Raw genomic sequence first — 12,744 nt, forward strand, 5'->3', positions numbered from 1 at the left:
AACATCAGAGAAGCGCATATGTACCAGTGTCTGGAACAGGAGCCCGCAGATGTCACTGTGACTGCAGACAGCAGACACATGCAAAGTGTTATCTCTTCCTTCCCTCCCCTCTGGTAGCCACAGTGTACCAACTGTTAGGCCACAGCTGTCAGAGCCTGGCTGCCTACTTGCCCACACTCCCCTTGCCTTATGGCCCTGGCATCCACAGGGACACTAGGCTCTAGGTCTAAGCAGTCTCCTATTCTATTCTAACCACACGCCTTCCATCTGCTTAATCAGCCCACGCAGCACAATAACCGACCCCTACTCCCTAATCCTTTCATGGAAGTCATCTCTGCACCCATCCAGACTCACAGCTCAGAGCACACACATGCTCACAAAGATACTTGGGCAATAGGTTGCCCACCTCCCCTGCCTGGTCTGTCCTGTCTCTGGGCCCTCAGAGTGTGTCTGTGGCACCCTGACCCTAGAGGACTTGGCATGCTGCAGTCCAGCCTCTCTAAGGGGCTCCTGTGGAAGGACAAATCTAAGGGAAAACCCGTCTCTGCTGAAGGACTCTCAGCACGCAACACGGGTGCCTCAAGGGGCTGTTGTGAGGCTGCAAGTGCGCCTGATGCACCACTTCCTGAGGCAGCAGTGCCGTGGCAAGTGGGAGCAGCTACCTCAGACCCAGTGACCTCACCTGTGTTGCGAGCCGCCTGCCCTGCACTCTTGTCCACGCTTTCCAGCTCAGTCACACGGTTCTGGAGGGACTCCACACTGCTCTTCATGCTGTCTGCTTCCTCCCAGTTCTGCCGGAAGGGGCGGATCTCCTTGTCGAGTTCTTTCAGTTTCTCTGCTTGGCTGTCTATTACTCGCTTCCAGACCAAAGGGGTTAAAGGTAAAAACCAGTTAGAACTCTGGGCATGTTGTGCTGTCACCCCCAAATGCCAAGTGGAGCTGTCAAGCACTGTGCACCCACTGGCTGAGACCACTAGTCTCCTGGGGATAAGCACTTGTGCAGAACACAGTGGAGCTGGAAGCAGTCAGATGATGATCTGTCTCATGCAAGACCTGGCTAACAGGCCATCACATCCAGCCTGCAGTGTTTTTATAAAGTCACCACAAGGGCAGGGCTGATCAGACGAAAGGGAAAATGCCCAATACCGTAAGTGTGTGCATGGCCCAGAAGTAGTTTTTCCTTTTCCTGCCCATAGCTCCTACACAGGCCTCCCCATCTTAGACTATTTCTTCTGGGATGACCAAACTGCCTGTGCCACATACCTGTATCCAGGCATCGCGTGACTGCCACCGGCTTTCCTTTCAGAACTCTGGCAGTGACCCTGACCTCACACTAACAGCTGTTCCCTACCTGTTCACCAGACTGCCTGCCGTAAGCCTCATACCTTGTATCCACTTGTACCTCTAGCACCACAGGTTGCCACAGGTACAGAGAAGGGACTGAGGTCAGTCAATGCTTGTCTAAGTAGTAGAAGATTCTCAAGGCCCAAGACCCCTGGCTCCTTCCTACCAATCAAAGGGAATAAGGTTCAGGATGATGGGAGTCATCTGGCACTGTCTGTCTACCCTGCTGCCTGGTTCAGAACAGACATGCTGCTTCTGTTCTATCATTATAGAGGGGGACCCTAGAACTGCCAAGGCCCACGGAAAGAAAGAGCTCCTTCTATCCTACCTCTACCAGAGGCCCCGAGTGCTGGCGAGAGAAGGCTTGCTACGTATGGGAACTAGGCCTAGGAAAAGCTAAGTGGGCTGGCCCATGAGAGTAGGTTCTGCACTCAGGGGCACCAGGACATATGCAAGTAGAGACACTGTCTTGACACAGGGCCTGCCAATTTTGCACTGTCTTAAGTAACTTGACAAAGCTTTGTATAGAAACATACCATTCCACTTGTGAGGGTAACAGAGCCCCGTGCTCCAGCCTGTCTGTCTCCTGTGATGGAGCCAAGGATCATAAGAGTTTCCATTCATGCAAATAACCTCCAAAGGCAGTAGAGCAGCTCTGAAGCCGCTGGTCACACAGGGCACTCAGGGGACAGCCCCAGGGACAGCCCACCATCTTCACTTCTTCTTTTGGAAGTCTATATTTGAAATTCTGGGTGTCGGCACCTTTGTTGGCTGTCACCAACCAGGAAGGAACAAACAAGGCAGGTCTGGATTCTCTCACTAGAGTGAAAGGCTGATGCAAATCTCCCTGGCTCTCTCCAGGAAACCCGATGCTGACATTCAGGAAGGATAAGGTAAGAACACTTGGTGTGCAAGTAAGAGGGCATAAATTCAAATCTCTAACATCCATTTAAAAACTGGACATAGGTATACATATGTACACACGTGCACATATATCACCCCACATACAGCACAGACATCTTTAATCTTCAAAAAAAAAAACTGCTATGTGAATGTGTCTTTATTTTATTTTTGGCTGTGAGCTAAGCCATTGTTCCAGACCTCTGTCTATTTTAAACAAGAATGAATAATCAGAGGATATTCGGCTCCATAAGAACTGTTTTCTGGGGGCTGGAGAGATGGCTCAGTGGTTAAGAGCATTCATTGCCTGCTCTTCCAAAGGTCCTGACTTCAACTCCTGGCAACCACATGGTGGCTCACAACCATCTGTAATGAGGTGCGGTGCCCTCTTCTGGCCTGCAGGCATACACGCAGACAGAATATTATATACACAATAAATAAATAAATATTTAAAAAACAAAACCTGTACTGGATGGTTCTGTGTAACAATTTGACATAAGCTTAAAAAAAAAAAAACAACTGTTTTCTGGGAGTCAATTGTATTGACTTTAACGAACACCCACAGTCTTGGTGTCCTTTGAATGAACTGCCCTCATAAAGTAAGCCATTATGGGTACTGGTAAAAAGAAAAAGCCTGACCAAGGTGGGAGAGACGATGTTTGGTTACTTAGAGGACCAAGAGGGATTGCAGCATGGCCTAGCACAAGCCATTTAGTCACTTTACGTTCCATGGCCCTGAGGTGCTCCTCTCCAATAACTAGTGACATGCACAGGAAGGGACAAGACCACTGCACTGGCCATGAAGGTTTCCCTAATACAGGGCACTGCCTCGGCACCTGGTAAACCTTGCAGAGACAGAGGCACATATTCTATATATAGGTACATGTTCCATACAAATGGGCTCACCCAAACAATTTAGGAGTTGCATCCCAGCAAGGGATGTGTTTTCAGACAGGCCTTTCTTTTGCAAAACCAACACAGATTCAAAGCAGAATACAGGTCTGTGTCAAGCCTTCTCTGTGAGCATATGAGCAACAAGGGACTTAATTCCTGTGGTGCCTTGGTGAACACTGCCACTGCAATGTTTCTAAGTGCAGGTTGTAGGTGTAGAGTTTAATTTGCAAGTTCAGGAGCTGGGAAGCAGCAATCTGAACACAGAATAAACAACCCCAATTCAGGGCCTGTTTCTTAGAGACACAGATGACTAAGCTGTATGAACTTCAGGGCTACAGTGAATGTCCTTTGCTGTACCTTGTCACTTCAGGTCACTAGGCCCTGGCCACACAACCCTGCTCAGGGAGAGCGTGGTGGTGTTCCATGTGGACTGCGGACACTCACCTGAGCCCTACTGCAAGGACTCAGCATCTTGCAGCAGCACATGTAGTTCATCCAGTTTGTGGCCAGCTGGCTTGTTTTCCTTCGAGTCATAGATTACATGATGCTACTGTTCAGACTCAAGAGAGTCCTACCTGAGCCTCCCAGGTACCTGGACTACATACGTGAACTCAAGTTGTCAACTTGGTGACAAGCACCTTTGTCCACTGAACCACTTTACCAGCACACTCACACACACTCTCTCTCCTTAGGCACGCTAGGCAAGCACACTTAGCTATGCACTCAGCCCTTTTTAGTTTTATTTGGGGACAGGAGATCACTAAATTGCCAGGTTACCCTTTGGCTCTCCATCCAGGATACCTTTTTTTTTTGGTTTGTTTTTTGAGAAGGTTTCTCTGTGTAGCCTTGACTGTCCTGGAACTCGCTTTGTAAACCTAGCTAGCCTCAAATTCAGAGATTCACCTGTCTCTGCCTCTCAAGTACTGGGATTAAAGGTGTATGCCACCACACCCGGCTACCATATAAAAAATGATTTATTTTTATTTTATTTTAAGTGCATTAGTGTTTTGCCTGCATGTATGTTTGTATGAGGGTGTTGGATCCCCTGGAACTGAAGTTACAGAGATTGTGAGTGGTTATGTGGGGGCTGGGAATGGAACCCAGGTCCTCTGTAAGAGCAAACTGTGCTGTCAACTCCTGAGCCATCTCTCCAGCTCCCAGGCTACCGTTGGTTTGCTAGTGTGGCAGAGCTCTGTAAACTCAGCTGCTGAAGAGGCTGAAAAAAAGGGGATGACAAGAGCAAGGCCTACCCAGGCTGTGAAGTGTGCTGACGGCCAGCCCAGGCGGCCTGGTGACACCCCGTCTCCAAACACAGAGATCCGCCTGCCTCTGCCTCCCAAGTGCTGGGTGGAATTTAAGGAATGTGCCACCATAGCCCGGTGGTGGGCTAAAACAGCTAATTTTTAAGACAAGAGCTTTAAGTTTTACTTTCTTCAATGAGTTGAAGACACAAAAGAGGGGTTTTGGGTCAGCTTCCTAGGTAGGTTCATGCTGACCCACATTGCCCTTGGGTTTTGACACAAGCAAGAGAAGCCATGGGTCTGTCTGTCAGGAACTCATTGAGTAATGCCTGCCTGTCACCAGGCAGGGTGCTCACCTGCAAATGAAGGATTTTGGATTCATTGTTTCGAAGCATCTCCTTTTGTCTCTCAATTTCAATTTCAAAGCTACATATCTGATTGTGCAAACTTTGTATGCTTTTGTTTTTTTCAACGCTTTCGTTCTGCAGCAAGGAAACCTGAGAAAGAAATTCTTCAATTAGTTTAACAAAAAGTGGTTTGATATTAATTAACAATAATGATAGTAATTAAAATTTCACAATATAAGCTTTCTACTGGCTCTTTAAAAGGAGCCCAGGAGAAAAATTCCTCCACACAAAAAGGTAGAAATCTGGAGAGCTAGCAGGGAACCCTGCAAGCTATTTCTGTCTCTCCCTGCAGCTAAGGAATGCCAGGGAGGGATCAACTGAATTTCACAACAAGGAGCTGGCTTTTAAAGTGTTCACTGAAAACAAATCTTTTACCAGTGCAGCTTTTGGATTTGGCCAGGGCACATAATAAGAAACAATTTTATATTTTATCCAGCTTGCACAGCACTGAGTATATACCAGAAAATGGGCCTTACAAAGTCATACCTGTTCTAAAACCACAATGTACTTGATATTTTCTGTTATAGTCTTTCTATTTGAAATAATAATAATAATTAATAATAATAATAATTAATAATAATAATAAGCTAGTCCCTAGAGAACATCACTAGTTGAAACAGGCCAGGAACAGAAAGACATACTGCCTGTTTTCACAACTAGAACCAAAAAGCTGTAGCAAAAGCAAAGGGAAGGGGCCCTGGGCTTGAGGAGATGAGGGAGACACTGGTCAAAGGCACAGATTTTCCACTTAAGAACTGTTTCTAAGATCTATACAAGATGGTGACAGCTGCTAACAATGAAATGAGCATATCAAACTGCTGAGGACAGATCTGAAATGTTCACACCATATAAAAAGGGTTATCAGCTATCTTGTTTTAATCATTTCCTAGTAGATGCACACCCAAACATCACACTATGCATACAATCACTATCTGTCAAGGCACTTCATCTCCCTTGGGCCAGTCCATCAACTCCTCAGAAACAGGTACAGCTCATACCCAAAGAGACCCAGACACAAAAGCTCATTAAAGTTAACCAGGTGTGCTACACACACTGGTGTGGGAGGTCCTTCTGTCTATGTGTTGCTTTTATTGGTTAATGAATAAAGAAACTGCCTTGGCTTGTTGATCATAGGGCAGAACTTAGGTGGGGGGGGGGAATGGGGACACGACATGGAGCTGCCAGAGTCAGACATGCTGAAACTTTGCTGGTAAGCCACTGCCACGTGGCGATACACAGATTAATGGAGATGGGTTAAAGTAAATGTAAGAGTTAGCCAATAAGAAGCTAGAGATAATGGGCCAAGCAATGATTTCATTAATACAGTTCTTTTTTTTAAAGATTTATTTATTTATTATGTGTACAACATTCTGCCTCCATGTATGCCCGCACGCCAGAAGAGGGCGCCAGACCGCATTACAGATGGTTGTGAGCCACCATGTAGTTGCTGGGAATTGAACTCAGGACCTCTGGAAGAACAGACAATGCTCTTAACCACTGAGCCATCTCTCCAGCCCCATTAATACAGTTCTTATGAGATTATTTCAGGTCTAAACTAGCTGGGTGGCCAGGCCTCCCTACAACAACACACCTTCAATCCCTGCACTTGGGAGGCAGAGGCGGGTGGATCTCTGTGAGTTCAAAGCCAGCCTGGTCTACAGAGTTCCAGAAAAGCCAAGGTTACACAGAGAAACCCTGTCTCTAAAAACCAAGAAAACAAAACGGAAAGGAAACAAATGGAGCAAACCAAGGCTGCATGTCTCATAAGCAAATGAAGCTGTCAATTTCCCAGCCTTCTCCTACCACATAAGGCCATAAGCCCTTGCAGTACCAACTTGTGCCAATGAAGAAGGGCAACAGCAGTTTTACAGAACTCTTCTGAAGTTACTGTTCCATCATTCCCATCTGGCAAAGCCAGATCGAATTTCCAGGCTTTTCTCATTCTCACCCCAAGTGGAAACACCATTTTTTAACAAGAATCTCATTGTTATTTCTAAAAAAATAAATACCAATTTTCCTGCAGCAATCAAGTATTGGTTGAGCAGAAGCAACTAACAATAACATGCACACATCGTACTAAGTAGTCTTACTTTCTTCCCTTTGGAGTTTCCCTTACTTGAACTGTGAATTCACACTTACATCAGTGAGCAAAGCCCTGGAGTACCTGCACATTGCTGCCTTCATGTACCTCTTAAATGGCCACCACTGAGGTTAGCAGGCAGTCATGTTCCAGAAGCACAACATACCCACTCTCCTGTCAGTTAAAAAAAAAAAAGAGACCTCCATATCTTTTTTTGTTTGTTTTTTTGTTTTTGTTTTTTTTGAGACCGGGTTTCTCTGTAGCTTTGAAGCCTGTCCTGGAACTAGCTCTTGTAGACTAGGCTGGCCTCGAATTCACAAAGATTCGCCTGTCTCTGCCTCCCGAGTGCTGGGATTAAAGGCGTGTGCCACCACCGCCCGGCTTGAGACCTCCATATCTTGAAGACACCCTTGGCCCACATTTCCTGGGCTGGCGTCCTGGACAGTCACAGTCCTGAGAGCCACTAAACTCCTGTGCTGTGACAGAACAGTGAGTGAAACAAACGAAAAATAACTCTTTTTTTTTATTTCCTTTGAGACAGGGTCTCAAGGAACCTAGACTGGCCTTGAATTTTATGGCTAAAGATGACCTTCAACTTCTGACTTTTCCTCCCTTTACCTCTCCAGGACTGGGATTAAAGGTTTGTGCCACAACACCTGGGTTGTAACTAAGTCATTAAGTACAAGGAAGAGCCTTTTAAATGAACTTGTGAGATGCAGGACATCCTGGGGTTATATAGTAACTAATGGCAGAAACGAACACTTTCTTCAAGAAGAGGGAAAAAAGATTCCTAAGTAGCTATTAATGGGCTCAGGGCAAAGATTGTGTTTCCAGGAGGCCGCTGACTGGGCTACCAGAAACTTTCTATGCACTGGCACAGCTCCTGCTGCTGGTAGGCGTGGGTCTTTCTGGTCCTCACCTCCCCTTTCCAGTTTTACCAACACATGGCACATGCCAGCTCTCTTGAGAACCTCCTACTTTGTCACTTTAGACCAGCAGTTCTCAGTCTGTGCATTGTGACCCCTTTGAAAACCTCTCTCTCCAAAAATACTTACGATCATAACAGTAGCAAAATTAGTTATGAAGTAGCAAGGAATATAATTTTATGGTTGGGGGGTCACCACAACATGAAGAACTGTATTAAAGGGGCACAGTATTGGGAAGGTTGAGAACCACTGCTTTAGACTCTGAAGTACATTTATTTGTATCAAACACTTAATACAAGACTCCCAGGTCTTCTTAAAACTCCAATGTCAGCTGCACCAACCATTTAAATCATCTCAATGCCCTCCTTATACGAGTTCCAATCGATGTATTGAATGTAAAGGAGCCATGATAAGTCTGAGCCCATGACCATTTCTCCTATCAGTCCTTGGAGTGTTTCCCCCGCTCCTCATGGAGGTACAAGGCTGTGGAGGTGACACCACAGAACAAATGGCATGAGCAAGGTGCACTCTCACTGGGAGGACCTGCTTGAGGCCCACAGTCCCTCCTGGGAAAACGAGGCTGTTGGTAGTGGTGTTGTGCATAGACATGCAGTCGGTGCAGCCAAGAGAACCAACGGCAAACACAGGGAGAAGGCAACTTGTTTTCCTCCCTGAGTCTTACAAAAGACCCAGCTAAAGATCATCAACATGAGTAACGTGGGGATGGGCAAACCTGCTCTGTAAGGAGCCAACCAGTATTTGGGTTGGGGTTAAGCAGTCCAGACCAGCAATCTCCAAGCTCACCAGTGCCAAAGCCGTCAGAAGCAATGCACCTGCACAGGGTGGCTACTTTCCAGAAGGCTTGGAGCCGAGGACCAGAGTACGGATGTTAGGACGGTCTTTGTTCTAGATCAGTGCTAAGATGACCCACAAAGTGATTAAATAGAGAAGGAAGGAAAACAGGCACTGCACGTTGTTTGGCAGTTAAACAGGAGCAAACACCTACACAGAGAAGCTGAAGATTCCCTGGGCGGTGGTGGCGCACGCCTTTAATCCCAGCACTCAGAGGCAGAGGCAGGCGGATCTCTGTGAGTTCGAGGCCAGCCTGGTCTAAGAGAGCTGGTTCCAGGACAGGCTCCAAAGCTAGAGAAACCCTGTCTAGGAAAACAAAACAAAACAAAACAAACAAACAAAAAAAACCAAACCAAACCAAACCAAACAAAAAACCCCAAAACAAACAAAGAAACAAACAAAAAAAGCAGCTCAAGATTCAAAACAGAACTGACTCTACTGACAATCACTTCATGCTGGTCCTTTCATTAAAAAAACAAACAAAAACCAAAAAAAAAAAAAAAAAAACCCAACCCCAATGATAATTAGAAAATAGATCTCCTGTTTAAATAGTCTGAAGAATTATAAAGCCTGACAAAAGCCAAAAGCTTCATGCCTACCTTTTTCTCCAGGGAGTTGCTCCACTCCTTCAGCAGATTCACATGCTGTACTGCGGAGCTGGCCTCATGGGCCTTGATCTGCTGGTTTGTACCCTGCAAGAGCAAACGTGGGTGACACTAAACCAATCACTCCACCTACAGGTCAGAAAACCTAGCATACAACTCTAGAAGCAGGACTACACATGAAGGGAAGGGGGCTCTCACTCGGGGCCTCCTAGGCTACAGTGCAGGGAGCACGCCAAGAGCCTGCGATGCTGCAGAGCTAACCTTAAGTTCTCCCTAGGGCTTCTCATCAATGTTGCATACTCGCAAAACCAAGTCATCTTCATGAAGATATACAGAGAACGTTCTGGAATGTATAGCTGCTACAGCAGTCCAGTGAACTAGGGTACAGTATTGTATTCAAAAAGGCACCGCCTCACCAGGCTGAGTGTGCTGAGAAATTTACATACAAAACATAAACAATCTACAGAGTACATAAGATGCAGACCATTCAAGCCAAGAGCAAGCACTTTAAATAGTACTTTGCATATTCAAGGAAACAACCAATTTGAAAATATAATTTGTTTTGATAACAGAAAATTAAGAAATCAGAAAAAGCATTTTTATGATCTCCAAAACATATACTCTGTACATAGAATATCTCTCTATATATGCTGATCTGAGCCCAGCTCTGCATCAGCATACATACGCACACACACAGAGGATGGATGGCACTACGCACGACAGAACAGGGAGCTGCAGGCGCCTCCTAGACTACAGCAAGGGAGACTTCATTCTTATTCTCAGTTTTTCATCTTCGCAGAAAAAAGTCCTGCAATGCTGCTCACTGCCTCCATACCAGCTCCATAACAATGCACTATTAATACACATAGCTAAATATAGACACTTTCTTTGTAACATATTTTGCCTTTTGGTAGATATACTCAGTCTTAACTTGTAACCTCAGGTATGTTTTTAAAAAACGAACAGAAAACCATATGCAGGTTTCTGACACAAACCCTGTTTCCCAGGAAGTAGGTTTTTCTACAGGCTGGCAGGGGTGAGAGTCAGCACACACGGGAACAAAGCATTACAGACACCCATGTGTGATTCTTACAGCTAAGGGCTGACAAGCACTATCAAAGCTACATCCAGTTTAACACTCACTTATACTCAGGTAACAAATAGTTACAATCGCCACAGAAACTCCACCAAATGCCACTGCTTTCTCACTACCGGGAGCTGTCTGGGAAGCAGCAGTTCTTCGGGCACACTGACTTCCCATGCTGCTCCATGTGAGTCTCAAAATCCCTGGCCTGGCAAGTGAGCACCACCCCTGCTGCATGTATGGCTTGTTTCACCCATGCAGCAGGGTGATTTGGTTTCATGACAAAGACTAAAGAGTGAGAACTCAAATGTTAAAGTATTATTATGAGAACTTTCTTCAATGGCAGAATGTCAGTAACTGGGAAGGACAAATGTTGGATACTGACCTGAAAAACGCAGCCATAGCGCTTAAAACTACAGGTGCTGGGGGCATTGACACACTCTGACAAGTGTGCACTCAACTGCAACGGGAAAGAGACATGAGTTGTGACACAAACGTTTGCATGAAAATGTTCAAACATATCAGGGCACAGAGAGCATCCAGGCTGTACTGTTAAGAAGGTCTTTATCAGTGCAGGTGTGTACGCATCATCTGCTTGCTGGACTTCAGGCAGTAAAATACAGTTTCATCACAAGTATACACGTATACACACCAATATACATAAATACATTCACTGTAACAGTTCTTAAACTTCCAATTTCTTTAGAATGAATTGTTCAAACTGTGACATGCCGTCTGAAGTGCCAGAATTAAAAAAGAAAAAAAAAAAACTGAAATGCACATTTAAAGACTATTAACAAAAACTGTATGAAACACAAAAAGTCAGAAAGCATTTGGGATGCAACTGGGTCACACACCTACTATACAGTACACAAAAATAAACCATTTTCAAAGCAAGCTCACACACTGACCATTACTAGTAACACTTGAGATGGACGGAGGTGAGCTCACTCCTTCATCTGAAAGCCTTTCCCCTGGCATGTGCAGAGGCTCATAAGCTTTTCAAAGATCCCTGCAGCCATTCTAACAACAGGAATCTTATGCTGTCTCCTCTGACAGATGGAAAATTAGGAGTGCCTGGAAAAATCTATTCTGAGAGAAGACAGCCTCTAGTTTTAGCTCCAGGATGCCCCAAGCAAGAGACAGGAGAACTGAAAAGATGTCTACTAAGGACAGACGTGTGTCTGGGCTGGAACACAGTTCCTGTATGCCTGCTGCTGCCTTCTTCTCATAGCTCTATTCTGCATTGCCTGTGCAGATATGGTAGGTGCAGGTTTGTGTAGTTTTGGAATTTTCCTCGGTCTATACGGACCAAGGTGATTATTTTCTATGTTCAGTATTTAGGAATGAAGGACAAACGGATCCGTTCTTTCTCTGTTCATGGACCCTTTTACAACAGCTCTGAAGAAAGGCAACCTGGAAAAGTGCCTTGAGGCCCCCACCACAACCAACCATACAGAAAAGGGCCCGTTAGTTAGGCAGTCATAAAGAGCAGCAGCCAGCATGCTTGCAGTTTCCCTGAACTCAGCCAGGACACTCTGGGCTGGACTCGGAGGAAGTACCCAGAAGGCCCCACAGGCAGGTCAACGTGGGCCAGTTTAAAACTTTAAAGTGTGACATTCTTTCAGGGCCATTGTTACAATTACAATCATGACCAGCTAACACTTCTAATGCTACAACCAGGGCACACTGTTCTGACAAGCTATTTCTACTATAAACTCACTGTCCTACCCTTTCCTAACCTGGTTTTATTATAAGTACACTCGGAGCTCTCAAGAATTTACAGGAGCTGTGGAACAGAAGCGAGACTAATGCACGGCCTACAGCTCCTTTCACTGAAACCAAGAGAAATGTGGCTTAAAATTTTATTTTGAAATAAAAGTAACTTGGAGGCTATTTTTCATCTTAATTCAGAGCTCTGAGAAAACAGAACTGAAGTGAGGCTTATAAATCTGGGGATCATTTTAGCACTTAGACTCTCCAGACGTTAACAGAAGGATCTTCCAGTGGTCCAGCATGGAGAATTTAATTTACTTGTGCTTCCCCGAGGTCCTCCCAGAGGCCTGACACCAACCTTACCCACCACTGTCATAGGAGGATATACCTAGGTGAGCATGGCTCTCAGGGTCTTCCCAGATCTCCTAGTGCCCCTAGCAATAGGCCCACATGAACTAGTGTTTCTAGGCTGCCTTCCTCCAATTGCCAGGCTGCTTGGAGAAGCCTCAAGATGCTCCAAAGATAAGAGCCTCAGATATTAAGCAACCATGGGGGCTCCAGGTCAGGTCACATGTAAAAGTGTTAGGATCTCTAGAATTTTCCACGTGGATCTATCCATAGGACAAATCAAATAAAATTAATGATAAAATCTACCCATCTTACAGAAGTACCTGGGCAGAGTGTAATGTACAGTT

The 12,744-nt window shown here is 45.4% G+C and overlaps 1 protein-coding gene across 5 annotated transcripts in view; it reads right to left on the bottom strand.

Moving 5' to 3' along the window:
- Traf3 (TNF receptor associated factor 3) overlaps positions 1-12,744 on the bottom strand; it is a 107,543-nt gene that overhangs the window by 5,783 nt on the left and 89,016 nt on the right. For all 5 annotated transcript variants that reach the window (XM_038336726.1, XM_038336724.1, XM_038336725.1 and 2 more), the window contains 4 exons: positions 10,719-10,793; positions 9,244-9,336; positions 4,736-4,876; positions 683-857 (listed from right to left, as the gene is read on the bottom strand). In XM_038336726.1, the coding sequence (XP_038192654.1) occupies positions 683-857; positions 4,736-4,876; positions 9,244-9,336; positions 10,719-10,793 (484 nt within the window). The remainder of the gene's footprint in view (positions 1-682; positions 858-4,735; positions 4,877-9,243; positions 9,337-10,718; positions 10,794-12,744) is intronic.

Source organism: Arvicola amphibius, chromosome 7 (genome assembly GCF_903992535.2).
Source record: "Arvicola amphibius chromosome 7, mArvAmp1.2, whole genome shotgun sequence".
NCBI classification, from domain to species: Eukaryota; Metazoa; Chordata; class Mammalia; order Rodentia; family Cricetidae; genus Arvicola; species Arvicola amphibius.